This window comes from Zeus faber (assembly GCF_960531495.2).
Source record: "Zeus faber genome assembly, chromosome: 2".
Taxonomy (NCBI): domain Eukaryota; kingdom Metazoa; phylum Chordata; class Actinopteri; order Zeiformes; family Zeidae; genus Zeus; species Zeus faber.
In genome coordinates, this window is record NC_137189.1 from 18,006,337 (window position 1) to 18,033,597 (window position 27,261).

The 27,261-nt window shown below is 43.2% G+C and overlaps 2 protein-coding genes across 2 annotated transcripts; one reads left to right on the forward strand and one right to left on the reverse strand.

Moving 5' to 3' along the window:
- Positions 1-292: 292 nt before the first annotated feature.
- ttbk2b (tau tubulin kinase 2b) lies at positions 293-22,242 on the forward strand (the record flags this gene model as incomplete). The annotated part of the gene is made up of 15 exons (XM_080023333.1): positions 293-382; positions 10,765-10,887; positions 11,039-11,186; positions 11,325-11,398; positions 11,526-11,666; positions 12,212-12,316; positions 12,969-13,034; positions 13,119-13,211; positions 14,369-14,494; positions 14,592-14,749; positions 14,922-15,111; positions 15,724-15,938; positions 16,263-16,737; positions 17,704-18,374; positions 21,912-22,242. The coding sequence occupies exons 2-15, from the start codon at positions 10,819-10,821 to the stop codon at positions 22,240-22,242; spliced, it is 2,862 nt and encodes a 953-aa protein (XP_079879459.1). The 5' UTR covers positions 293-382; positions 10,765-10,818.
- A 1,895-nt stretch (positions 22,243-24,137) lies between these two features.
- churc1 (churchill domain containing 1) lies at positions 24,138-27,210 on the reverse strand. The gene is made up of 4 exons (XM_079996852.1): positions 27,056-27,210; positions 26,756-26,891; positions 26,389-26,459; positions 24,138-26,185 (listed from the first exon to the last, which is right to left on the reverse strand). The coding sequence occupies exons 1-4, from the start codon at positions 27,092-27,094 to the stop codon at positions 26,093-26,095; spliced, it is 339 nt and encodes a 112-aa protein (XP_079852978.1). The 5' UTR covers positions 27,095-27,210; the 3' UTR covers positions 24,138-26,092.
- Positions 27,211-27,261: the final 51 nt, after the last annotated feature.

A 27,261-nucleotide genomic window follows, 5' to 3' on the forward strand; every position in this document is an offset into this window, starting at 1 on the left:
TTTATCGTATGATAACATACGTTTTTTTTTTTTAAACGTGTAGAATTCACGAGCTTGCAAAACCAATACATATTTACTGCGGGCGACCACGTTTTTTTATTCCAACAAAAGCGACTGAACGCGTTTAACTCGGGAGCGAGGATTTGCAGAATCGGAAATGCCCATTTCCGAGCTGCGACCAAACGCGGCACGACGCGCTGACACACACCAGTGACGCCATCGGCGCTGCTGTGCTGTGAGAATGAACGGAGCATCCTTTTTAACCCGCTAACGTCAGCCATGACCCACCGTTATTTTGCAGATAATGCGTGAATGTCGAACGAGCGGGAGTCGTGTGGATGAAATGGACAGCCTCGCCAGCTGAATGTCTGGTTTTCGCGTGGTAAGTAAGGCAGGGAGGACAAGCTAACGCAAACATGCTACTTAGCCGGCTAACTGCACCACCAGTCGCCGCAGTGCACATCATACATTTTAATAAGTGATACATGGCGACCTGGGGAACTGTGATAATGCAATGATTAAACGAGTCCATGCGGCTTTATAGGGCGTGTTAGCCGCGGCGATAGAAACCCTCGCTTTATTTTATTTTTTTGTTATTCAATCACTGAAGCCCACCAGAGGTACTTTGCTGTCCTCTGGTTATTTTCTTCCAGCGCGAAGTCAGTCTCACATCGGAGGGTGGCGAAGCACTTCGACGTAGCGCTCAGCAGTGACCGCCCACTTTTAGAACGGCCCCGTTTCCGGAAGTGAATCTCTCGTTTATTTACCCCGTTGACGTTTCAGAAATGCCTTTTGTATAAAGAGTTTTAGGTCTGGGACCAAGCAAACCAACTACTAGATGAATCGTGACCATAAAAACATTTAATTCGGAGCAAAAAACATCGAAAGGGGGCGGGGGGGCAAAAGTTCAAGGCTGCATACATAGTTCTTTTAAGACTGAAGGAAACATTTATTCCGTAAACCACTGCAAATTATACCTTCCCCAACCGAACGACCTAACGATAGTTTAGCTTCTTCTTCTTCTTGAATTTAACCTCCGTCATTATCGTAGTGTTTGTATTGTTAATAGTGTTGAAATCACGGGTGCTCAGTGGTGACGTAAATGATCATAGAGTTCTGTGGTAGTAGTAACTCACTAGCCGACAGTAACTTAAAACTGTCGTGCAACCACGTCAAAAGTCCCTGCGGGTGCGGTAAACATTTCCATGGTAACAGCCAGCTCCACCAATCAGATACGTCGCTGTTACTCTTTAGGATTGTGGGTAGTGTGGTACTTCTCCATGACATTGCAAATAAAATGTTTTAGTTAAAACAAGGTTGATATCATACAGAAGCATATACCATTGGTTCACGATCTCATATCTCGTCGCAAATCTACCTTGGATGGTTACGACATTATGGCTCATAATTACGTTACATTTAGCAGACGCTTTTATCCAGAGCGACTTACAATTATTCAAACACCGACGGACGCAGCCATCAGGAGCAATTAAAGGTTAAGTGTCTTGCTCAAGGACACTACAGCATGCTAGCAGGAGGAGCCTGGGATCGAACCAGCCTAACCAACCTTTAGATTACTAGACGACCAGCTCTACCTCCTGAGGGGCCATCCCCGACGATAACCAAAACCCTCGATTCAGAATATGAATGGGATTTTCACTTCTGGAAACTCATACCCTTTTTCCCACTGCGCCAGAAACCCGGTCACATCCGGCATTTGTCATTAGTGGGAACCGGGTTTCAATCCCGGGTCAAATGACCCTGCAATAGACACAGGTTTTATCGACTCCAGTTCCGATCGGCTTTGATTTAAACACAAACACCCGGGTTTATGCACTAATTTTGGCCCCTTTACCCGCACGATGCAACACGCATTGATGTTTTGGATGTTGCCGCATTAATATATATACCTTCCTTGGCGATCCCCAGTAAAGTTATACGAACGAGCCGATTCTTTTGAACGGCTCTCTAGGAGTTAGGCTTTGTAGTAGCGAATGGAACCGAGTCTCGCTGGGTGATGAGCCATTTTTTTTTTTCAAGTTTTACAGTTTTCTGTCATTGTTTAAGACGTCACCTGGGGTGAAAAAAAAAAAAAGGAACAGCATTTCTCCTGGCAATATGAAAGGTGTCAATCGCCTATTTTAGCGGGGTTAACCGGGTTTTATCTATAAATTTGTGTAAAACCGTATCACAATTGAGCTCTTTTCTCTTAAAAATTGTATAACTTTTAAATGCATGCATTATATCTATCCCAAATGAACTCATCAACATTTCATCATTTTAATTTCATTTCAAATTTTCAAATGTTTCTTTGAATTTTAAATTTAAATCTAATCTAATAACAATACAGACAATATGTACAGATATGTATACAGATCAGCCACAACATTAAAACCACAGATGGAGGTGAAGTGAATATCTTGATCATCTCGCTACAACGGCACCTGTCAAGGTACATACATACAAGTGAACTGTTCTTGAATTTGATGTGTTGCAAGCAGGAAAAATGGGCAAGCCTAGAGATCTTTACCACTTTGAAAAGTGCCAAATTGTGATGGCTAGGTAACTGGGTCAGAGCATCTCCAAAACGGCAGGTTTTGTGCGGTGTTCCTGGTATGCAGTGGTTAGTACCTACCAAAAGTGGTCCAAGGAAGGACAACCGGTGAACCAGCGACAGGGTCATGGGCGCCCAAGGCTCATTGATGCGCGTGGGGAGCGAAGTCTAGCCGGTCTGGTCCGATTCCACAGAAGAGCTACTGTAGTACAAATTGCCGAAAGAGTTAATGCTGCTATGATAGAAAGGTGTGTGTGTGTGTGTGTGTGTGTGTGTGTGTGTGTGTGTGTGTGTGTGTGTGTGTGTGTGTGTGTGTGTGTGTGTGTGTGTGTGTGTGTGTGTGTGTGTGTGTGTGTGTGTGTGTGCGCACGCGTACGTGAAAACGATGGTGGGGCAGTGGGCAAGTATTGTAACCGGTGTATGCCCGACCATCGTGTAACACCAGTAATCACGACAACTCTAGTGTCAGAACACACAGTGCGTTGCAGCTTGCTGTGTAGCCGCAGACTGGTCAGAGTGCCCATGCTGACTCCTGTCCACCGCTGAAAACGCCTACAATTGGCACGTGAGCGTCAGTATTGGACCATGGAGCAATGGAAGAAGGTGGCCTGGTCTGATGAATCACGTTTTCTTTTACATCATTTGGCTGGCTGGGTGCGTGTGTGTCGTTTAGGTGCGGCCCCACCTTGCAGCTTGCAGGACTTAAAGGATCTGCTGCTAACGTCTTGGTGCCAGATACCACAGGACACCTTCAGAGGTCTTTACACCAAAAAAAAGTCTTAATAATATTTCCAGGATACTATTGAAGATTCAAGATGTTTATCACATATGTTATGTCACATATATTTATGCATACAAGCATACAGTACATATATGCAGTGAAATGTCATAATATGCAGCGAAATGTCATGGATGTCATATTCCAGGATATTATTGCCTTTAAATGAAGAATTCACTTTTTTTTTTTTTTTTTTTTTTTTTCTCCATTTTTATGGATAGAATGTGCAAAGAAAATAAAATTGTATTTGCAAAATAAAAGTGCATGACAGCTGTAATCAGACCAATCAATCTCTATCCTTTTTACACTTTTCTTTTTACTTTCCTGAGAAAGACAAAAGAGCGGCTCCGTGAAGCTGAGATGACTTCTGAAAAAATTCCTATCCGCCTTCAAGCGGCCTAGTGGCAAATGCCCCTGGTCCAGGCCTTGGTGGTTTGGAACCTCTGAATTGGGGAAAATAGCAACCATCAATGTGAAAAAAGTCATTTGTCAGATTTTCGTAGTAAGCAACCGTATATATTTTTAAAATCAAGCCAGAAAAACAACGACCAGAGAGAGGGACACTGACACAGCTTTCTGGAACAAAATATGAACGGTATTGTCTCATACTATATCTCGATTGATAATATATTGATATACCGTAAAAAGTCTCTATACCACCCAGCCCTACTGAGGGACTCTTTCCATTATTTTTCATATTGAGGTTTATGACATTGACAGGCCGATATTGTAATAAAACACCGGTATGGGCCCGATATATCCAAATCCGATATTGGTCGAACCCCAATACTTAGGCAAACTTGGAAAAATTCCTATTATGACTGAATTGCTGATATAGAGGTTTATTGTTATCTTAGGTGTGTTTGATATTGCCATATTTGCATTACATGATTTAATTTAGCAGACGCTTTTCTCCAAAACCACTTCTATTTGTCACAGTATTAAGCCAGTGACAGTGGAGGAAATAATTATTTGATCCCTCACTGATTTTTTAAAGTTTGCCCACTGACAAAGAAATGAACGGTCTATAATTGTAGTTGTAATTTTTGGAAGGTTTATTATAACAGTGAGAGACAGAATATCAAAAAGAAAATCAAGAAAATCACATTAAATAAAATATATAAATTATTTTGCATTTCAGTGAGTGAAATAAGTATTTGATCCCCTATCAAAACATGACTTAGTACTTGGTGGAGAAACCCTTGTTGGCAAGTACAGAGGTCAGATGTTTCTTGTAGTTGATTACCAGGTGTGCACACATCTCAGGAGGAATTTTGGACCACTCCTCTTTGCAGATCCTCTCCAAATCTTTAAGGTTTCGAGGCTGTCGCTTGGCAACTCCAAGCTTCAGCTCCCGCCACAGATTTTCTATAGGATTAAGGTCCAGAGACTGGCCAGGCCACTCCATGACCTTAATGTGCTTCTTCAGCCACTCCTTTGTTGCCATGGCTGTATGTTTTGGGTCATCGTCGTGCTGGAAGACCCATCCACGACCCATTTTTAGTGTCCTGGCTGAGAGAAGGAGGTTGTCAACCAGGATTTTACGGTACATGGCCCCATCCATCTTTCCCTCGATGTGTTGAAGTCGACCTGTCCCCTTAGCAGAGAAACCCCCCCCAAAGCATAATGCTTCCAACTCCATGCTTGACGGTGGGGATAGTGTTCTTTGGGTCGTAGTCAGAATTCCTCTTCCTCCAAACACGGTGAGTTGCATTGATACCAAAGAGCTTGATTTTGGTCTCATCTGACCACATCACCTCTCCCAAGCATTCTCTGAATCATTCAGGTGTTCATTGGCAAACTTCAGACGGGCCTGTACATGTCCCTTCTTGAGCAGGGTACCTTACGGGCGCTGCAGGATTTAATCCATTACGGTGTAGTGTGTTACCAATGGTTTTCTTGGTGACTGTGGTCCAGCTGCCTACAATCTTGTCCCTGATGTCCTTAGACAGCTCTTTGGTCTTGCCCATGATGGAGAGGTTAGAGTCTGATTGATTGATTCTGTGGACAGGTGTCTTTTATACAGGTAACTAGTTGAGACAGGTGTCTTTTAAACAGGTAACGAGTTGAGATTAGGAGTACTTTCTTAAAGCTAGAGGACTAATCTGTGGGAGCCAGAATTCTTTATGGTTGGTAGGGGATCAAATATTTATTTCACTCAATGAAATGCAAAATAATTTATACATATTTTTTATGTGATTTTCTGGATTTTCTTTTTGATATTCTGTCTCTCACTGTTATAATAAACCTACCAAAAATTACCACTAAAATATAGACAGTTCATTTCTTTGTCAGTGGGCAAACTTACAAAATCACAGAGGGATCAAATAATTATTTCCCCCAATGTTTATGTCACAGCCAGCTTAACATTCTCTTTTAGTTTATTTTTAGGTTTATTGCACAATTCTTTGTTTTAAATACACATTAATTTCAATAACTTTGCCACCATGTACTTCAGATATGTGAAACCAAGTCGTTACCTTAGTTGACACCTGCCATGCCATCAACAACAAAAAATGTATATAACAAATGTTATTTTGTTTTAATTACACATTGGTTTCAAAAGATTCACCACATGTTCTTCCGATGTCTGAAATCAATATCATACCTTACTTACAGCAATCGGTTGCTTTCAGGCATGATTGTGTTCGGGAGATGTTTCACCTGGAAATGTATTCAGAGTGAACGAATCAAAACAAACAATTCAGGAGTCGGGGATTACCCTGGCAAAGTACACACACTCTGGCCACACACTCTGTCCTCTTTATATTATTTACATTTTCTTTGCTACACGATGACACATTCCTCAACAGTTACCATGTTTGCTTGTGATTCTTGTGTTTGTTTGGCTGTTGCCCATGTCATTCTAAAGATGTGCCTGTTACTGTCCCCTTGAGCAGTCTGGTTTATTACCTCCTCAGGAACGTGGGAGCTCGTGACGCAAGAGTTGTAAACGATTCATTCAATGTGAGCAAATCTTTTGACTCAGTCACTCCGTCCAAAGAGTCGTTCGTTAGTTTTGTTTTTGACTCAGTAACTGCAGACAGACACACAGGTGTTCACTGAGTCTATTCGAGAACAAATAGCAGAGAGCTGCGAGTTACTCTTCAAGCAGCCCAACAAGTTCCTTAAGTTTTGATGGAAGAGCAGTCTCAAAAAAGAGCCAAACTTTTCGTCACTCGTAGTAGCGCATGTTCAGCATGCACAACCAGAGTGTATGTGTTTGTAGTGATGAGGCCAGGCGCATGTTTTGGCCCTTACTTAGTTCTTGGGTTTTTATGGCGTGTGCATCCTGTAGCGTTGCATGACCTCCCCCCTCTTCTCACTGCTTCTGCACATGAGATCCTGCTCAGCACCTGGTCTCTTCTTTTATGGGTTCCTTCTTCTTAATCTCCTTACTCTCCTTACTTGTTATTTGAGCTGTAACTTCACACTCTATGGTGCAACCCTGTCCTCTACCAGAATCTCATCAGGATTCCACATCGTACCCTAGACTAAATGCTAGGAATCAAACCCAAATCAAAGTCCCTGTGTGTTTCTCACCTGGATTCCCCTTCATTTATTCCCGGCCCTTCCAATGTCTTTGACTTCTGACTATAACATGGTGCTCTGACTCTTCCTCCTGACGGTCCTCATCTCCCAACAGCTTTAGAAAATTCTACCATTGCCTTGGATACTGTGGCATTACGATGTCACAGCGGTGTAGATGTCAAAAGTTCTGACGTTTACTTGTCGCGTTTCATTTGCCATTCATGCACCTTTGGTGCAGAGTAGTGTGGATGCACCACTCGTGGTAAAACAACAGAACTTGGGACCTTATGAATGCAAGTTTCTCTGGCCATTCAGTCGTTGACAGGTATGCTAAACAAACCCAAAGACGTTCAACAATTTCAAGATTGTCAATCTAAGCTTGAATAAATGCATTGACTGCAATATTCAATGAGAAATAAACCAACAATTCATAGATGGCAATATACAATAAGCAATAAAACAACTATATATATATATATATATATATATATATATATATATATATATATATATATATACACACACGCGCGCGCACACACACACTAATCGGCCACAACATTAAAACTACTGAAAGGTAAAATGAATAACTTTGCTCATCTTATTACAATGGCACTTATCAAGGGGTGGGATATATTAGGCAGCAAGTGAACAGTCAGTTCTTGAAGTTGATGTGTTGGAAGCAGGAAAAATGGGTAGGCATAATGTTCTGAGCACACGGGCCAAATTGTGATGGCTGGACAACTGGGTCAGTGAATCTCCAAAATGGCAGGTCTTGTGGGGCACTCCCAGTATGCAGTGGTTAGTACCTACCATAAGTAGTCCAAGGAAGGACCGGTGAGCCGGTGGCAGGCTCAGGGGCGCCCAACGCTCATTGATGCATGTGGGGAATGGGGAATGAAGTCTAACCTGTCTGGTCCAGTCCCCCACAAGATCTACATTACTGTAGTTCAAATTACTGGAAAAAGTTCATGCTGGCTATGATAGAAAGGTGTCAGAACACACTGTGCATCGCTGCTTGTTGCGTATATGACTGTATAGCTGCAGACTGGTCAAGAGTGCCCGTGCTGACCCCTGTCCACCACCGAAAGCGTACAATGGCCTACATTGGGCACGTGGGTGTCAGAACTGGACCATGGAGGTATGGAAGAAGGTGGCCTGGTCTGATGAATCACGTTTTCTTCTACTTCATGTGGATGGCCAGACTTAGGATCTGATCCGATCGAGCATCAGTGGGATGTGCTGGAACAATAAGCCCGATCCATAAGGGCCCCAATTCGCAACTTACAGGACTTAAAGGATCTGCTGCTAATGTCTTGGTGCCAGATACCACAGGACACCTTGAGAAATCTTGTGGAGTCTTCACTGCACAAGGGTGACCTGCACAATATTAGGCAGGTGGTTTTAATGGTGCGTGCGTGCGTGGACTCACTGAGCACCAATACAGGTACTCCTCCCCTAACGATCATTTGGACTTACAACCAGCTCTCTGACCATTTTGTATTGTGAGCTGCGGTGTCTCAGCGTCAAGCAACTCATTGTGCATCACCGTTCTCAGTCTCAGTCTTGTTCCTGCAGTCTATCAGCATTCACTACACTAGTGTTCGCAATCACCATGTCCCCTTACCGTAAAATAACATGTGTCCTCGCTTATCGTCCAATTCGATAATGACCTGGTCCTAGGAACGGAACTCGTTCGTTAAGTGAGGAGTGCCTGTACTCTGTAGGGCCTCCGTTTGCCCTCAAAAATGCCGCAATTTTAGATTCCACAAGATGTTGGAAACATTCCTTGGAGATTCTGGTCCATGTTGACATGATTGCATCACCCAATTAATGCAGATTTGTCAGCTGCACATTAATGATGCCAATCTCCTTCTGTTACATCCCGAAGGCGTTCTATTGGAATCAGATCTGGTGACTGGGAATACCACTGAAGAACATTGAACTAATTGTCATGTTCATGAAGCCAGTTTGAGACAACTTTTGCTTTGTCACATGGTGTATTATCATGCTGGAAGTACCCATAAGAAATCAATTGTTGCCATGAAGGGATACACATGGTCAGCAACAATATTCAAAGAGGCTGTGGAATTCAAGCTTTGATTGATTGGTATTAACAGGCACAAAGTGTGCCAAGGAAAATATCACCACAACATTACACCACTGCCACCGGCCTGGGCTCTTGATACAAATTGATTCATGCTTTTGGCGCCAAATTATGATCCTACTACCATCTGTGTACCTCAGCAGAAATAGAGATTCATCAGACCCCAGGCTCTCTTTCCAGTCGTCAGCTGTCCAGTTTTGGTGAGCCTGTGCCTGCTGCACCCTCAGCTATTTGTTCTTGGCTGACAGAAGTGGAACCTGACGTGGTCTTCTGCTGTTGTAGCCCATCCGCCGCAAGGTTCAATGTGTTGTGCATTCTGAGATTTTTTTTTTTTCTGCTCACCACAGTTGTACAGAGTGGTTTTCTGAGTTACCGTAGCCTTTCTGTCAGCTCAAACCAGTCTGGCTATTCTGTTGAACTCTCCCATCAACAAGCGTTTATGTCCGGACAACTGTCGCTCACTGGATGTTTCTTTTTTATTTTTTTCGCACCATTCTGAGTAAACTCTAGAGACTGTTGTGTGTGAAAACTCCAGGAGATCAGCAGTTAGAGAAATACTCAAACCCTCTGGCACCAACAATCATGCCACGGTGGAAACACTGAGATCACATTTTTCCCCATTCTGATGGGTGATATGAACATTAACTGAAGCTGCTGACCTGTATCTCCAGGATTTTATGCATTGCACCGCTGCCACACGATTGGCTGATTAGATAACTGCATGAATAAGTAGGTGTACAGGTGTTCCTAATAAAGTGCTCAGTGAGTGTATTTAAATGTGACATACTTCATAAAAAGGTTGCTATACTGTCAGGTTTGCTCGTTCTGACATCACCATAGTATCTTGGCTATGATACACTCAATGTCCACTCAATACTCCCTCTGCTGTTGCAAAGCATGTTGGATAGTAAAATAAAAAACATTTTAGGTAAACACATAAACTATGCATTTTATATCATATTTCCTGTTTCAATGCAGGACCAGTACGACTAAGTTAAAAGCCACATTGCCATCCTGTTTGCTGCATGCAAAATATTGAACAGTTTAGTCGCCCGAGTCCACAAGTATGTTTTAGCAACACTGGGACAAACGTGGGATTATTGGTCCCATTTTTTCCCCCATTTTGATGGTTGTTGTGAACATTAACTGAAGCTGCTGACCTGTATCTGCATTATTTTATTTATGCACTGCTGTACAATTGATTGAGTGTTAATACTTAGTATCAACACTAAACTTTTATCAATTGGTCAGCCATCTATAAACCTTTACGCAGCTGATCATAAATATCATCGCCAATAACTTGCTGACTCGATCTGCTACTACATTTCAACATTTATGAATAAAGCTGCCTTCTCGACAAAATCTTGAGTCATCTAAAGGTGCACGGTGGTGGAGCTATTGAAATGAATGTGTAGTTAACACATCATAGAAATGATAAAAACATGGGTCAAAAATGGGGGGGGGGGAGTTGTTGAGAATTTTCTCCACATGAAGCTCAAAAAAAGAAGCACTGTTGATGCAAGGGGGCACTCCACTTATTAATGCAGTTAATTTGATATTGAATTATTGCATGGATAGAAGGATGTTGAATGTTTAAGGGTGAATATCAAGTTGAATGGCTGATGATCAATATGAAACTGACTTTACTGTGGTTTCTTTTCTAACATTTGCTAGCTTGCAAACCACAGGATTTACGGTTCCATTAACACTGCTGATGCTTTTATACATGTGCACTAAAGTTTGAACCAAATTGACATCCAATGTAAATTACTTATTTAATTATTTATTCTCTTTTAGTAAGTGGCCTGTGTCACTGATGCCAGGTGCAGGCTCCCGTTGAGAGCGCTCAGGATGAGTGGGACTACTGACCAGACAGACATACTGTCAGTGTCAGATGTAGTCAGGGAGAGATGGCAAGTGGTAAGTCACCCCGAGGGGGGAAAAAAAAAAATCCTTTCTATCAACTTTTACAACACTGGCATAGCATACAACCTTTCCACAAAAGTTGTTGGTATTAGGACTTTTAACATTGCACTTTTGACACGTGCGCTACACTCCCGTGTGCCTGTAGGTGAAGAAGATCGGCGGGGGAGGATTTGGCGAGATCTACGAGGTCTTGGATCAGTTGAGCCAAGCCAATGTGGCTTTGAAGGTGGAGTCGGCCCAACAACCCAAACAGGTTCTGAAGATGGAAGTAGCTGTGCTGAAGAAGCTCCAGGGTAAAACTCTAAATATACTGTATCTCCTAAAATATATCTTCTGTAGGAAGACTGTGGGGGAAAAAAACCAAACATACAGCACATTAAAAGGTTTTACAAAACACGGTTAAGAGTGTTTTTGTGGATTTTTCTGGGCAGGTAAAGATCACGTGTGTCGCTTTGTGGGCTGTGGCCGAAACGATCGCTTCAATTATGTGGTCATGGAACTCCAGGTGGGAAACCGACGACAATTCTTGTTTTTTTGTTTAATAATTGTGTTTTAATTATTGTTTTCTGAGAACACATATTTTCATGACACTTAATTGGCAATGTGTCATGATGATTTCCGTCTCCAACAAGGGGAGGAATTTGGCAGATCTACGCAGAACTATGTCCCGTGCCACCTTTTCCGTCTCCACCACGTTGAGGCTCGGCCGGCAGATCCTAGAGGCCATCGAGAGCATCCACTCAGTTGGCTTCCTGCACCGCGACATCAAGCCGGTAAGTCTGCGTTTAACAGGGTTTTAACCGGTTCCTTGAGGTGCTTGAATTTTGTCCTCAGAAATTGAAGTTCTGGAATAAGTGCTTGACAACTCCTTGAAAAAAATGCAGTCATTGAAAACCTTTGATATTCCTCCTGATTTTGTTATTCAATTTTTAATGTAATTATTTTTTTCCAGAAACGCTTTTACGCCAAAGATACCAAGGAAATGTAAATTGAATCCAATATGCTTGGAAATAGACACTTTTAATAGTAGATGATAATGAAATTAATAATATTAATTTAAGATATATATATATATATACTAATATTTGTATATATATTATTATATAATATATATTAATACATATATGTTTTGTGTGAAGTCCTTGAAAAAGAAAAAAATGTGCTTAAAAAAGTATGTGAAAGTCCTTGAATTTCATTTTGTAATGCCAGAATGAACCTGGGTTTTAGACAGAAGGTGGATAATGCAGGAAGAGCCGTCATGTGTATTTTTCTGCAATTGTGTGAACATCGTTTCCATATTTGTGTTTGGAAACTACAGTCTAACTTTGCGATGGGGCGACTTGCCAGTACGTGTAGATGCTGCTACATGCTGGACTTTGGCCTGGCCCGGCAGTTCACCAACTCCTGCCAGGAAGTCCGTCCAGTGAGTACTCCGCATCAGCCTCATTCACCAGTAGAAAAGTAGAACTGGATACATTTGCAATGTACAATTAACCTCACCACTAAACAGAACAACATGTAAATACTGAACACTAGAAATTTGGTAATGTACACTAGACCTAACAATAAACGTTAATTCTAAACCTATAAATTGACAAAATAACTATAAATAAACCAAAAGTTTAAACAGTAAACTAGAAGGCTAGACGCTAGGGAAATTTGCCAATACACAGTTAACCTAAAAATGAACATAGAAATAAAAAATATAGCTGCAGGCAGCAATACACACGGTCCAGTTTATTCGTTATAAATACTGTAAAAATTGTGTTTTAATTAATTAAATATACCTATTTCACGCATTATCTTTCAGCCAATACTTGTTTCTGACCATTAGTATTACAAAATGATTATTTTTCATATCAAAATAACTGTACAATTACAATATGGAGCCCTAATTATCGAATTCAGGAAAGTTATACCTCTTTATGTGATATGTGAAGTTATGCTGTTGGCGTGCTAATAGGATTTTATTTTCTACTTTGGAAAGAATAAAACATAGATCCATAAAACCTGAATTGAGTCTGTTTTAACTTTCAGACGGCATTTCTCTCTCTGTTATCTCTGTTATTTCTCAGCCTCGTCCTGTGGCAGGCTTCAGAGGGACTGTGCGATATGCTTCAGTCAACGCACACAAGAACAAGGTGAGTTCAATTTGAATACACATTAGCCGGTGTGTCATCCATCATTTCAACGTTTTCCAACCCTTATGTATCGGAAATCTGCAGGAAATGGGTCGTCACGATGACCTCTGGTCTCTGTTCTACATGCTGGTGGAATTTATGGTCGGTCAGCTGCCCTGGAGGAAAGTCAAAGACAAAGTACGTACTGTATAGGGCTGCCCCCAAATAGTTGATCAAACGTTAGTCCAAGAGTCTTAGTCATCCAAGTTCTTCATTGGTTGGTTGGTTGGTTGGTTGCAGGAAAAAATAAAATAAATCCAGTTAACCTTAAAACCTATATGGCTGGACCCGTGTATGAAACGTGAGAGGGTTTTTCATTTTAAACAAATTTTAACAAAAACAAATTTTCAGTCTCCTTGCTGATTGTTCCGACACATTGGGAACAATAATTACAGCTCGACGAGCGGTTTTTGCCGGTAATTAACAGACGGCTTGCTTCATGCCGCAGCATGAAGTCGATTAGTCTAAAAGTCTGAATACATATTATGTAAATTATAAAAAATATTGCGTATATTATAAGAGCCATTTGAAATCGTTAATCACATTCTTCAATAACCAAATCGTATTTTAAATGGCCCGGCGGCAGTGCGCCCAAGCCCCAACGGGCCGTGGACTGAGAAGGCACAGCGAGTCACGAGTGTACCTCTACCTGAGCAAGTCAGCGGACCTGGAAAGCAGCAGGGTTTGCACAGAGAGTCGCTGTAAAGGATCCATAGACGGCCGCTGGCTTTACAACAGGGAGCGGGGATTTACAGGCGGGATCCATGGCCCCGGGAAATGTGCCCGACAAGGGGTCCCTAATGAATCGGTGCCGACTGAGGGGAAAAGGATCTTCCGTACGCCCACATTTCAGTGTAAATTATGTCATTTAAATGTGTACATTAATAAAATAATAATAGGGCCAAATAAGTTTAACCGGTGTAATTAACAGGCGGATTGCTTTCGCATGTGTGCACCGCGCAGCGCTTGTAAATTAAATGTATATTTTAAATCCTGGTTATTAGGTTCTGTATTTATCTGTAATGTAGCACAGTGTTAACAGTGTAAGTTAAAATATTCTTTCTCAGCCCTGCAACCTAAACCATTTTCTGGAGCCCCAAAAGCGTATATTTAAATGATTAAAGGAAAATCGTAAACCTACAACAATTAGTTGACAAATAGCTTGAACTGCCGACTAATAGTCAAGAAGGAAAATCTTCAGGGCCACCCGAGTACTTGCATTGTTTCGTCTTTACATTGTGTCACCTAGAATATGTATCTACTTGAACACGTCCTTCTCTTCCGCCCGCTCGTAGGAACAAGTAGGAAATCTTAAAGACACATACAACCATCGACTCCTACTCAAGCACCTTCCTTCAGAGTTTGCCATCTTCTTGGACCATATCTTGATCTTGGATTACTTCACTAAGCCTGACTATCAGGTAGGTCATGCAGACTGGGCTAATACAGGCTGATATCATATGCGCCGCTTTCTTTAATTACTTTTGTACTTTTAAGTAACTCACATTTCTGTCAAAGCTACTGATGTCAGTCTTTGAGAACGCCATGAAGAGCCACAATGTGCTGGAGAATGACCCCTACGACTGGGAGAAACGCGACTCGGAGGAGCTGCTCACGCCGACCACCACGTCAACCACGGCCCAGCAGCTGACCCGCTTCACACCGGCATGCATGGGGTAAATAAAGCTCAAAGGAGGAGTGAGAGGGATGTCAGACTTTTCCATTAGGGATAATATTTGACACTTGTTATTGTAGTTGATGTGTTTTGGTACAGCGCAAATCTCTATGCAGCTTTAACCTTGGTGGCCTTAAAAATTAAGCAATGTTTCGCTCTTCTTGTTTTTCTAGCATGGCCAACGCCTCCATGCTGCCTGCCGAGCTGCAGAAGGAGAACACAGAGGACGTCCTGCAAGGGGAGCGTCTCAGCGACGCAGACAACTGCCCCCCGATCCCCATGCAGACCACCCAGAGTGCCGAAGTGTGGGAGAAGATCGATCGTAACCGGAACCACAAGCAGGCCCAGCCGGCCATCAGGAAGGTCAGGGGGGGGCAAAATGAAGTTGTATATGAAATGTTAATTCAGACATGAACCTACATCTAAGAGCACGCTCTGTGCATAGAATGCTTGTTGGCTTTAGGACTGAGACATAACGTTTACAGCTGTACATCTGGATGTTCCATCACACAGTGATGGTGCTTCCTCGCTAGGTTGCTTTACGTTAATCTTCAAGGAGGAAATATATTTTCTGACATGTTTGGCTTGCCAGGTGAGCCAAGGACACTTGAACAATAATTCCATCCATTTTTAACCATCAGCTTATTTCTTTCCATCTTTTCTGTCAGTAGTGATGGACCCTCACCAAAATCCAAGAGGATGCAAAATGATCACTAAATCATGCACAACATTTTCAAATTAGATTAAGTTGTACCACCTTTCAATTCTGATCTATAGCACAACACCAAATTTCTATTATTTATTAATTTTAAGTGGAATTTGAACATTTTTACAGCACACCTAGCAGGCACAGTGGTTGGAAAAACCTGTAGAATGACAACTAGAAACTTGGGTATCAGAGCGGTGGGGTGATATTGCCCCTTTTTTACTTTCTTCTCTCGTCTTCATCCTCTCCTCTTGGTCCGTTCCCCCCAGGTGGTTAGTGAGGAGGAGAATAGTCAGAACCAAGGGAACCAGAGCCCCAACACGTGCTCAGTGCAGAGCTCTCCGCGGCGCGTGCGCTCAGAGACCATGTTCCTGGACCGAGCCGCACCACTGCTGCGACGGATGAGACACAGCCAGAGCCTTGCTTTCGAGAAGAGACTTGTCCCCGAACCCAAACCCACCATTGAACGCTTCCTGGAGGCCTAGTGAGTTACGTCCCTCATACAGAATAATAACTGCGTAGTTTAATTCAGGAAACAAATACCATACAAGCTACTTTAGGGCTTGATGTTTCTAGATTAGAATGTATTTTGTGTGCCTCAAAAGCAACAAGCTTCTCCTTAGCCTCTCTTTCTTTAGCCTAGTGAGCTAAAATAAGAATTCAAACTAGGACTAGACTACAACTACCATACAAGTTGTCATGTGATAAGTGATAAATTGCACTTGTAAACATGTAAAGTCTCCACGAATTGTAATTTTACAATTTTTTTTTTGTGTACACAACCTCACAATGAAATCTCTGGTTTCAGCCTGGGGAAACCAAGGCCCGTGCTCTCGCAGGTGGGGGAGAAGGCATCCGCGGTGCGGGTGCAGGGCGAGCAGAGGGTCTCCTGCGAGGAGGAGTGCACTGGCACCGCCACCCCCGACCAGGAGGAGGGGGCGGCAAGCAGCGGCTTTGTGGCTGTCAACCTCAGCCCTGTGCCCCAGGAGGGCGACTCCCAGGAGTGGGTGATGCTGGAGCTGGAGCAAGGCAGCGGCTCAGCGGGGACCAAACCTCCGGTGGAGGCTCACTACGGGAATACAAAGCCAGAAATCCACGCGCCCCAAGAAAATGATCGACAGTCGCCCGAACCTAGCGATGGACAGCCAACCTCGGTTCCCAGTAGCCCAGTGTTGTCGCACATGGCCTTGCCCGGTACGTGGCTGCTGGGCCACAGGAGGCTGCCCGGGATGCTGGGACAGATGCCCTCAGTCCTACCCCTGACAAGATCTCAACTGGACCAGGTAAGGACAACGGAGGCATGCAGGAAGCTTTTGGACGTTGAATTGTGTTCAAAAGTGATCTACAGAAAAATATTTTGGGCATATCTGTAATCAGACTGTTCAGATATAGCGGTTAAAATTTAGTTGAGCCTCAACTAGAGTAACTGACAACACAGCTACACCTGAATCAAGTTGTCAAGGTGAAATCTAGGTTATCCAAATTGTTTACTTGTGTGAAATATCAGTTCAAACTCATTAAACATAGCTATTTTTGGTAGTGATGGTTCACCAATATGGAATTCAACATTACAAGTCTCAAAAAGAGATTTGTTTTTGATTGCTGCTTGCCCGCAGTGCTTTGCAAACACTCTATAAAGGAAGTTTTTCAACTCATTAATGGAAAACGGCCTGTGTCCATGTTTTAGTTCCGCCTGCCACACGCCACGCCAAACGCTATGTGGCGTTTTTAGGGCCCTCACCCTTCCCGAGAGACCTGGGTCCTCGGAACAGCTCAGTCCATAGGCGACCCTCATTCAGGGTGACGAAGCAGACTATCCCCCTACTCCCTTCCGGAGCGTGGGGCCTCATGCTGTGCTGGCTGGTAGAGGCTGGGGGCTGTTTGGAGGGGTGGCCTGCCTGCTGGGGGTTGGGGTTTACCTGTTGCTTGTTGATTGTTCTAACAAGCAACAGCCATACAGCCACCCTGGTCCTGGTCCCAATTACCTAGACCCAAGACAGGTGTTGCTGCTTAAACCACACCACCCCCACACTGCAATCCAACAGACCAAACTACGCACTGTTGTGCTGGAGAGGACTGTGCTCACCTAAATTTATACACATGCACTACAATGGCCACCAGAGAAGAGGGTCCTACAGTCTGATCTGTTTTGGGTTAAGTGTATGCTGTCCCTGTCGCTACTCTCTCAATGCCTCGAAAAAACGATAAATGGACTACTAATGGAAACACCCCCCCCCCCCTCTCCATAGTCTTCCAGTCTTCAGTCTCCCGTGCAGGAGAAGAGTGACGCCATCCCTCTGGAGGCTCCGACCAGCAAACTGGACGAACCCTCCGAGGAAAGCCTGAAGGACAAGGAGAAGTTGGGCTCGGGTCCCAGTCTGACACCCAACCCGATCAAAGGCCCCGCTGTTGCGCTGACCAACGACCCTGAGAGCGACTCCGGGCTGCCCGACCGCTCTTCCGAGCCCCATCAGCAGCCCGAGGCAGATGCAGCAGTAGCAGGCGCAGTGTCCTCGTCCTTGCCTCCACCTCTCATCAGACGACGGGACTCGTCCTCCTCGCCAAAGCTGAGCCGGATCCCTGTGCGCGACCCCGCTGCACCCCCGGACTCTCCTGGCTGGGACCCCATGGCTGAGCGGCGTCACCGCTGGAGCAGCCCCATACATGGCTCACCCACCCACTCGCCCTCACCGTCGCTCTCCTGCGACAACCTGCCCTGTGCCTCCCCCCGGGACAGGCTCTCCTCGGAGCGGGGATCCCGATCTGACTGGCAGGAAGACCCCCTCTCGCTGTCCTCGTCGTCCGGCAGCAGGAGCAAGATCCCTCGTCCCCTGAGCTCCCCGCTCCTCCCTGAACAGAAAGGGTTTGTGCCCCGACCGCCTCCCGGGAAACCGCCGGCGCGCCCAACCGTGGACAACAGGTATGAGCTGAATAGGTATGGGTCTCAAATTTGTCACAGTTATACATTGACAGAATATTGTTTTATTTTTTGTGCTTTTTTTTTAGTAGTTATTCAAATGTAATTGTCTTTTGTTTTTTGCTTCATTTAAATTTAAGACCTTATGAAGAAGAGCCATTGGACATTGGAATATAAAAATGTGGGTAGACAGTTACAGTACATTACATAGCCAAAAGTACACCCTTTCTAATTAAGGCTATTTCAGCCTCACCTATTACTGACAGGTGCATAAAACCAAGTGTACAGCCATGCAATCTCCTTAGACAAACATTTGCAGCAGAATGGGTTGTACTAAAGAGCTCTGACTTCTCTGACTCAAATAGGGCTGGGCGATTAATCAAACTTTATTTTCAATCACGATTTTGGCTTTCAACGATCATGAAAACTAGGTGCTGCCCCCAACTAAAGATTCTCCTAGTTCACATTTAGTCGTCAGTTCAAGCTATTACTCGACAAACTGTTCCACGTTTACAATATGAATTACATTTTTTAAATATGATTTTTGGCCATCAGAAAATGGTTTGAGTTCCAGAGCTGAGAAAGAATGTTATAGCAAACACTGTGCTACATTACAGATAAATACAAAACCTAATAATCAATTCATTCACAAGTGCTGTGCGGTACGCATGTATGAAGCGAGCTGCCTGTTAATTACACGGGTAAAAAATTACATTGGTTAAAGTTATTAGGCCCAATTATAATTTTAGCAATATACACACTTAAATTACATATTGACATAATTTGCACTGAAATGTGGCGTACAGAAGATCGTTTTCCCAGTATCGGACTCATGGGGTGCATTTTCCAGGTCCACAGATCCTCGCCTGTAAATCATCGCTGCCATCGGGCCATTCAAAATACAATTTGGTAATTGGCATTAACCACATTGGAATAATGTGATTAATGGTTTCCAATGGCTCTTATAATATACGCAGTATTTTTTACAATATGCATTATTTTTAGACTTTTAGACTAGTTGACTTCATGTGGTGCACACACATGAACCAAGCCGCCAGTTAATTTCCGGCATAAGCCGCTAATTATTCATCTGAATGTGTCGGATTAACCAGCAAGGAGACTGAACATTTATTTTTGTTTAAATTTGTTTCAAATTAAAAGCCTTCTAGCGTTTCATACACGGGTCCAGCCATATAGGTTATAAGGTTAATTTTGACTTCCTGAATGGAGTTGTTTTTTTGTTTTTTCTGCGACCAACCAACCAATGAAGAACTTGGTCGACTTAGACTCTTCTTGTTGACGAACGTTTGGTCGACTATTTGGGGGCAGCCCTAAAGAAAACAAGTTTATCGAGATAAAGCAATTACGGGCCAGTTTTGCAATGACGCTTTGGTTTTGTCTTGTGTTATAAATCCAGCTCTCCCGTTTCCTTTACAGTGGTGCGCTTTCGCCCCTCCCCAAAGTCACTCAGCAGGCTGTTGTAGCACATGTGCTGACTGTACCATGTGGCATGTTTAGTTCAGCTTAGGGAACGGGCCCGATACTGTGCTCATGTACTCTTATTCGTACTCGAGTACAGGAACTCAGGGAGAGTTTCATCTTCTATTTTTGTTCCATAGTGAATAATGAACAATAACAAACTGTCAAAATCAGGATTTGATTTATTTATTTTTAGTTCAATAAATGCATGATGTTTACAAAGTCAATGAGTAATCATGTTAAATAATCCTGATATCAATATTGACCAAAATAATCGTGATTAGAACTTTTGCCAGAATCGAGCAGCCCTACTGTCAAAAGGATGCCACCTTTCCATCAAATCAGTTTGTCAATTTCTGCCCTGCTAGACCTGCCCCGGTCAACCCTAAGTTGTGTTATTGTGACGACAGCCTAATGAAGTGGAAACATCCAGGAGCAACAACTGTTCAACCACGAAGCGGTACGGTACACAAACTCACAGAACGGGACCGCCAAGTGCTGACGCGGGTTGCGCGTAGAAATGGTCTGTCCTCGGTAACACTCACTACCCAGTTCCAAACTGCCTCTGGAAGCAACGTCTGCACAATAACTGTTCGTCATGAGCTTCATAAACTGGGTTTCTATGGCCAAGCATCGGCTGGAGTGATGTAAAGCACGCTGCCTTTGGACTGTGGAGTGTTTCTCTGGAATGATGATGCTTCACCATCTGGCTGTCTGACGGAGGAATCTGGGTTTGACGGCTGCCAGGAGAACCCTACCTGCCTGAATGTATAGTGCCAACTGTAAAGTTCGGTGGGGGAGAAATAATGTTCTGGGTCATTTCTCATGGTTTTGCCTCTGTCAACCCATCTAATGCTACAGCATGCAATGACAATCTGGAGAATGGTTTGTCGAGGGCCCTTTTCTGGTTCAGCATGATGATGTCCCTTCGCACAAAGGGCCAGTTCCATAAAGAAATGATTTACTGACTGGTTGAAGAACTTGACTGGCCTGCACAGAGACCTGAACCCCATTGAACAGATTTGAGAGGAATTGGACCGTGACTGCGAGCCAGGCCCCATCGCCCAACATCGGTGCCTGACCTCACTCTTGTGTCTTGGGCCATGTTCCAAAATCTAGTGGAAAGCCTTCCCAGAAGAGTGGAGGCTGTTGTAGCTGAAACTTAATATTAATGCCCATGGTTTTGAAATTAAGTGTTTGAGAAGCAGACATGGGTGTGGTGTTCAGGTGTCCACACTCTTTTGGCCAAATTAATTTCACTCAACAGATGGAAGTGTAGAAGAAGAATCTTTATTCGTCACATGGCACACACACACCACAACATATGCACTCATGCGGCGACGGCAGTGACCAACACACACACACACACACACACACGCTTCAAATGGTGGCTGGTGTAATGAGTTCTCTGCTTTTAACCCATCCTGGCCTGTCCTTCCTCCGGCGGGGCAGCAGGCCGCATACAGCGATGCGCCCGGAGACCAGTAACAGGGACCTGACAATGATGTTCTGCATGTTTTTGGTGGGGCTCCTTATTGATTTTACAAGGAGGAAACCCTATGTGAGCACGGGGAGGATCGAAACCCAGGTCCTTCTTGGTATGAAGAAGCAGTGCAATGCACTGTGCCACCATACCCCATGTGTCTAATATTTCTTATGCGTCTTATATATGCGTCTCCTGTTAGGAGTCGCCACAGCCGAACACAATAACGTAAAATTCTGCTGACATTTGCATGAGAACATAGTTATGGAATCTCAAATGATTTTTGTAAAAGAATTGCAACCAGTTCAGATAATTGTTATTAGGGGATTGTGTAATAATTGCGATAGCTCTAAAGCATCAATTTATTATCATTGATAGTCGTGGGGATTATTTATTTCCATCTACATGAATTCAAAACGCCATATCAAAGAATCCCAGAGGTTCTTTACATTCTACTATAATGCCAAGCATGATCGGTCGTCATCATTTATTTTTCCCACTAACAGTTTCTTTTTTTAGCATGATGTATTTTCCGCCAATACGATAGCACTGACCAAGCAATCCAATCTGTTCCCCAGACGCCGGCGGTTCAGGGTCCGTGCCAGCAGCACCAGTGACGCAGACTTCCTGGCCAGCCTGACCCAGCTGATGCAGGACCGCGGGGGAGCTCTCCCGCTCCCCCACCCGCGCAGCTCTTCCTCGTCGCTGCAGCGCTCGCTCAGCTCCTCCCCGTCACGCCAGGAGCCTCGCAGCCACTCGCCGTCTGCCTTCGGCGGCTACACCCACCCTCGGCCCGCCCAAGCGCAGGACAGGTCTGGCGGGCCGAGCCCGTGGGGGTCCGCCCAGAGCCCCAGGGGTGCGAGGATCCTCGGCCACAACGTGAGAGTGTCTGGAAAAGCGAGCCGGTGACTCCGCCGACTCAGAATCGGAGAAATGGAATCCTGATGGTGTTAACCGTGGGGCATGAGACCTCGCCACGTATTGCGGTCTTGAAATTTTAAAAGCATGTGTAAATATGGTATTAACCCAAGGGAATGTACTGTATGTAATATAAGTTGTATGATAAAATGTATTTATTTATTTATTCATTCATTCGGTGGATGTCTCTCAGAACTGGACGTTGTGACTGGATATTTACAGTTGAAACGGAGATGTTTCAAAACTTTGAGATTGCTAACACTTACCTCCCATTTTCCTCTTTAACACTCCATATAGGCCTATAATGATCATGACCAAAAATATATGTACTGTATAATTGAGGGGTGCAAAAAATGCAATTAAATGTAGATATGTACTATGAGGAAAAAAAATAGTATTCACTACAAAGCAACAGTGTACTCTTTAAATAACACTGCGATTAGTACCACATCAGCATCGCTAAACAGAGCCAGGGCATGTAGAGCCTTTACCCTCCCCAGCATCATGATGCTGCTAATAAGATGTAGGATGTGAACACCAATCATTCATTTGGGTAGGCTTTTTGTTTGTCAGAAACAACTTTGTTCGCGAAAAACTCATGTTGGAATGTAAATCCACTCATACTTGGTTATTGTTAAGGTGCATGGATGTCATTACCAAATACCTTTTTATTTTTTTTCATTTGTATTGTCAGCTTAAGCTTATTTTTTTATTTTATTTTTTTTATTTTTTTTTACTGAGCCATGTTTCTGATCAGCATACATGATCATGTAAACCAGCAACATTTTGTCCAGTAGTATTTCTTACATTGACAATGAAAAAGCAAGCTTTGCTTACCATATGCCGATTCACGTTAGAACTAATAAACAGTGACTGAACAAAACTAGTGAGTCTCATTTGTGAAGTGGGAGCATAACAAATGTCTGTATGTGCAATGTTTTTTGGGACCATTCCAGATATTGAATCGTCGTTGAAAATTCTGTATTTATAGACGCATACATACATTATCCTTGACACTCCCCTGCCCCGTTGCACCACTTAATCACTTCTATGCCAACTTCTTTTCCATTGTCATTTACTAGTACATGCCCATTCGAAATTCAAGACTTTTAAGACATTTTAATGTCAGTTTAATAAAATGTCAATTTAGTCCTGTGTTTCACAGTGGAAGATGAAACTGCCAGTTAAAGTCATACACCGGGGAAGGATACTCTGTGACTCAGTCACAAAGAGTTTATTAATATTACATGTCATGTGTCCAAATTCACTAAATTTGATGCTGCATGTCCTTGTGTCCCCAGCAATACACCTGCCAAGTGTGACGTAGATCGGTTGAAATAATAGGACATGCATACAGCATACAGATTCATTCTCGTGCATGCCCATTCAAGATGGCAGTTTAACAACATGTACGGACAACTTTGCAATAAAAAATAGCACCAAATGTGAAAAAACAGGCGTATTAGATCTTCTGGAGGATCATTCAGGTCCAGGTTTCTGCAATGATTTAGTGTCGTTTATGTGGACTGCCAGGCGCTCCGCTCGCCGGGTAGAAGTCTCCTTGCCTGTGCCGTTAAAGGTCACGCGCTCGGCTCGCATCTCAAGTGCTTCCTCTGCCCTCATGTTAGCAATGCGCGCAGTGTTGCTTGCCAGGCATGCATCTCGTGCTCAACATATTGGATGATGTCACAAACCGCCCCGCTTAGAGGAATTGGATGATGTCAAAGCACCCCAGCTGCACAGAGCGGCTAGCTGTTCACTTGTTTATTCAAAGTTTATTAACATAACATCTTGTCTTGTGTTGCACCATATTTGACATTGCATGTTCTTGGGTCCCCAGCAATGCACCTGCCAAGTGCGAAGTAGATCTGACGAATGGCCGCAAGATAATCGAAGGACATACAGATAGAGATTCCAAGAGTTATAGATAAAAGATGAATTCATACCAGCGGCAACTAAATGGAAATGTATTTATGCAAACAGCTTTTAAAAAACAGAAATGGAAAAGAAAATAGCAATCGCACATGCTTTTCATTTGAGAGTCATTTGGATTTATTAACATTTTAAAATAATTTGATTCCTCATAATAGGCAGAAAAAAAAAAATTCATATTGAGAATATGCAAAATTCAGTCATGGAATAGACTACATTTGGAGCAACTGCAAAGATACCTACAAAAAATATTTACCAATAAAACTGCTGGTGTCACATACGGTATAACAATTATGTGAATGTTCTATCAGCCCATGTACATACAATCACTGAGCAATTTATTAGGAACACTACACTAATACTGAGTAGGGCCTCCCTTTGCTCTCAAAACAGTCTAAATTCTTGGCATGGATTCCACAAGATGTTGGAAACTTTCTTTTGAGATTCTGATCCATGTTGACATGATTGTATCACGCAATTCCTGCCGATTTGTCAGCTGCACATTCATGCTGCGACTCTCGTTCTATCCCAATCCAAAGTTGTTTTATTGGATTCAGATCCAGTGACTGGAAAGGAAACTGGACAACATTGAACTCATTGTCACGTTCATGAATCCAGTTTGAGACACCATGCTTTGTCACATGGTGCATTATCATACTGGAAGTAGCCATGAAGGGATGCACATGGTCAGCAACAATACTCAAATAGGCTGTTGCATGATGATGATTGATTGGTATTAACAGGCCCAAAGTGTGCCAAAGTAAAAATCCCCACACCATTACAGCACTGCCACCAACCTGGACTGTTGACACAAGGCATGTTGTGTCCATGGATTTATGCTGTTGGCAACAAATTCTGACCCTACCATCTGTGTGCCTCAGCAGAAATGGAGATGCATCAGACCATGGTACGTTTTCCAGTCTTCAGCTGTCCAGTTTTGGTGAGCCTGTGCCTGCTGCACCCTCAGCTATTTGTTCTGGGCTGACAGAAGTGGAACCTGACGTGGTCTTCTGCTGTTGTAGCCCATCCGACGCAAGGTTCAATGTGTTGTGCATTCTGAGATTTTTTTTTTTCTGCTCACCACAGTTGTACAGAGTGGTTTTCTGAGTTACCGTAGCCTTTCTGTCAGCTCAAACCAGTCTGGCTATTCTGTTGAACTCTCCCATCAACAAGGCGTTTATGTCCGGACAACTGCCGCTCACTGGATGTTTCTTTTTTATTTTTTTCGCACCATTCTGAGTAAACTCTAGAGACTGTTGTGTGTGAAAACTCCAGGAGATCAGCAGTTAGAGAAATACTCAAACCCTCTGGCACCAACAATCATGCCACAGTGGAAAACACTGAGATCACATTTTTCCCCATTCTGATGGGTGATATGAACATTAACTGAAGCTGCTGACCTGTATCTCCAGGATTTTATGCATTGCACCGCTGCCACACGATTGGCTGATTAGATAACTGCATGAATAAGTAGGTGTACAGGTGTTCCTAATAAAGTGCTCAGTGAGTGTATTTAAATGTGACATACTTGATAAAAAAAAGGTTGCTATACTGTCAGGTTTGCTTGTTCTGACATCACCATAGTATCTTGGCTATGATACACTCAATGTCCACTCAATACTCCCTCTGCTGTTGCAAAGCATGTTGGATAGTAAAATAAAAAATATTTTAAGGTGAACACATAGAACTATGCATTTTATATCATATTTCCTGTTTCAATGCAGGACCAGTATGACTAAAAGCCACATGGTCATCCTGTTTGCGGCATGCAAAATATTGAACAGTTTAGTCGCCCTAGTCCACAAGTATGTGTAAGCAACACTGGGACAAGCGTGGGATTAAAAATGAAAATGGAAGTGGGCAGACCGCAGCATCCTTGTGACAGTTCAATGTTCGTGGAGCCTCAGAGCTAGAAGAGAGGGGCAGACTGCCTGGGGTCGTCTGGCAGCACGCTGATGGAGTCCTCCGCCTTTCCACACAGCATGCATAGCATTGTGTATTCCTGGACAATGCAAACAGGCTGTTACTGAAGATAATTGAGACAACAAATCTCTGTAAAAGAAAATCTCACTCAGTATTCTTTTTAAACACTTTCTTTTAACACTATTCTCCTTGAATGATTCCAGTCCTCACGTAAAAAAATGGCTATATTTCACAGAGTTATGAAAGAAATACAACAATAAAGAGACTTGAACCCTTACTTACTTGATATTCATCCACAACAGAAAACGTATATTCATGCCTGGCGATGACATGGTCACAGTTTTTACAAACATCTGAAAGGTAAAACGACAAAGGGATATTTTTAGTACAATCTTTAGAGATGCACTGATACCACCCCCCAGATGAGTTCTGTTTATTCTTGGGTACAGGTCGATACAGAGTAGATCAACAGAACAAAACATAAATGTAGACCTTCGTTAAATCATGTTGGAATTGAAGTTATGGCATGCGAGCAGTATTGATATATATGCTTCTAAAAGCATCACGTGACATTCACTGTGAATACTACTAATAATAGTTTTCTCTGTAAATCCAGGAAGAAGTGATGCATAATTAAGGTTCAGTTTACGGTCATATGTGACGAGCTCCTCTCCATCCTCATCTTCCGTGGACTTATTCCTGATCAACACAAAGTCCCTCTGGTGGCAGAGGGCACAGGCCACATAATTCATCAGGTAGGATCCATTCTCCAGACAGGTGTTCCCCTGTGGAAGAAACAGTGAGCCTTGTTGCTTATCGAGCAAAGTAAAACAGAATGTATTCGGGGCCAGTGTGTCAATTGTTATTGTTGTTGTGGCCATTTTTCTGTTTGAAAGGCAAATCTCTCTCACGCACACACACTAAAAGTAGAGTTGTGTCAACAACTTACCCTGTCAGGATATTCCTTTTTCATACATCCGTTGCACATTGTGCTTATTCTATTACGAGTCTGAACACGAGCAACTAAATGCGATGCAAAAACAAAAGCAACCCAAACGGCTTATTGACGGTTTCCCTGTTTCCGGACCAACAAACAGGACACACTTCCGGGTTCTTTCACCAGACGCCTATCGATCGTTGGCATGTCGTAAATCC

What these genes read in the sequence shown, in the direction of transcription:
- churc1 (XM_079996852.1), bottom strand. Translation starts at nt 27,094, where the DNA reads ATGTGCAACGGATGTATGAAAAAGGAATATCCTGACAGG. An exon ending in AAAAGGAATATCCTGACAGG is followed by an intron (nt 26,892 to 27,055) that starts GTAAGTTGTTGA and finishes TTTCTTCCACAG; the next exon opens with GGGAACACCTGTCTGGAGAA. An exon ending in CTGTTGTGGATGAATATCAA is followed by an intron (nt 26,186 to 26,388) that starts GTAAGTAAGGGT and finishes TGCATTGTCCAG; the next exon opens with GAATACACAATGCTATGCAT.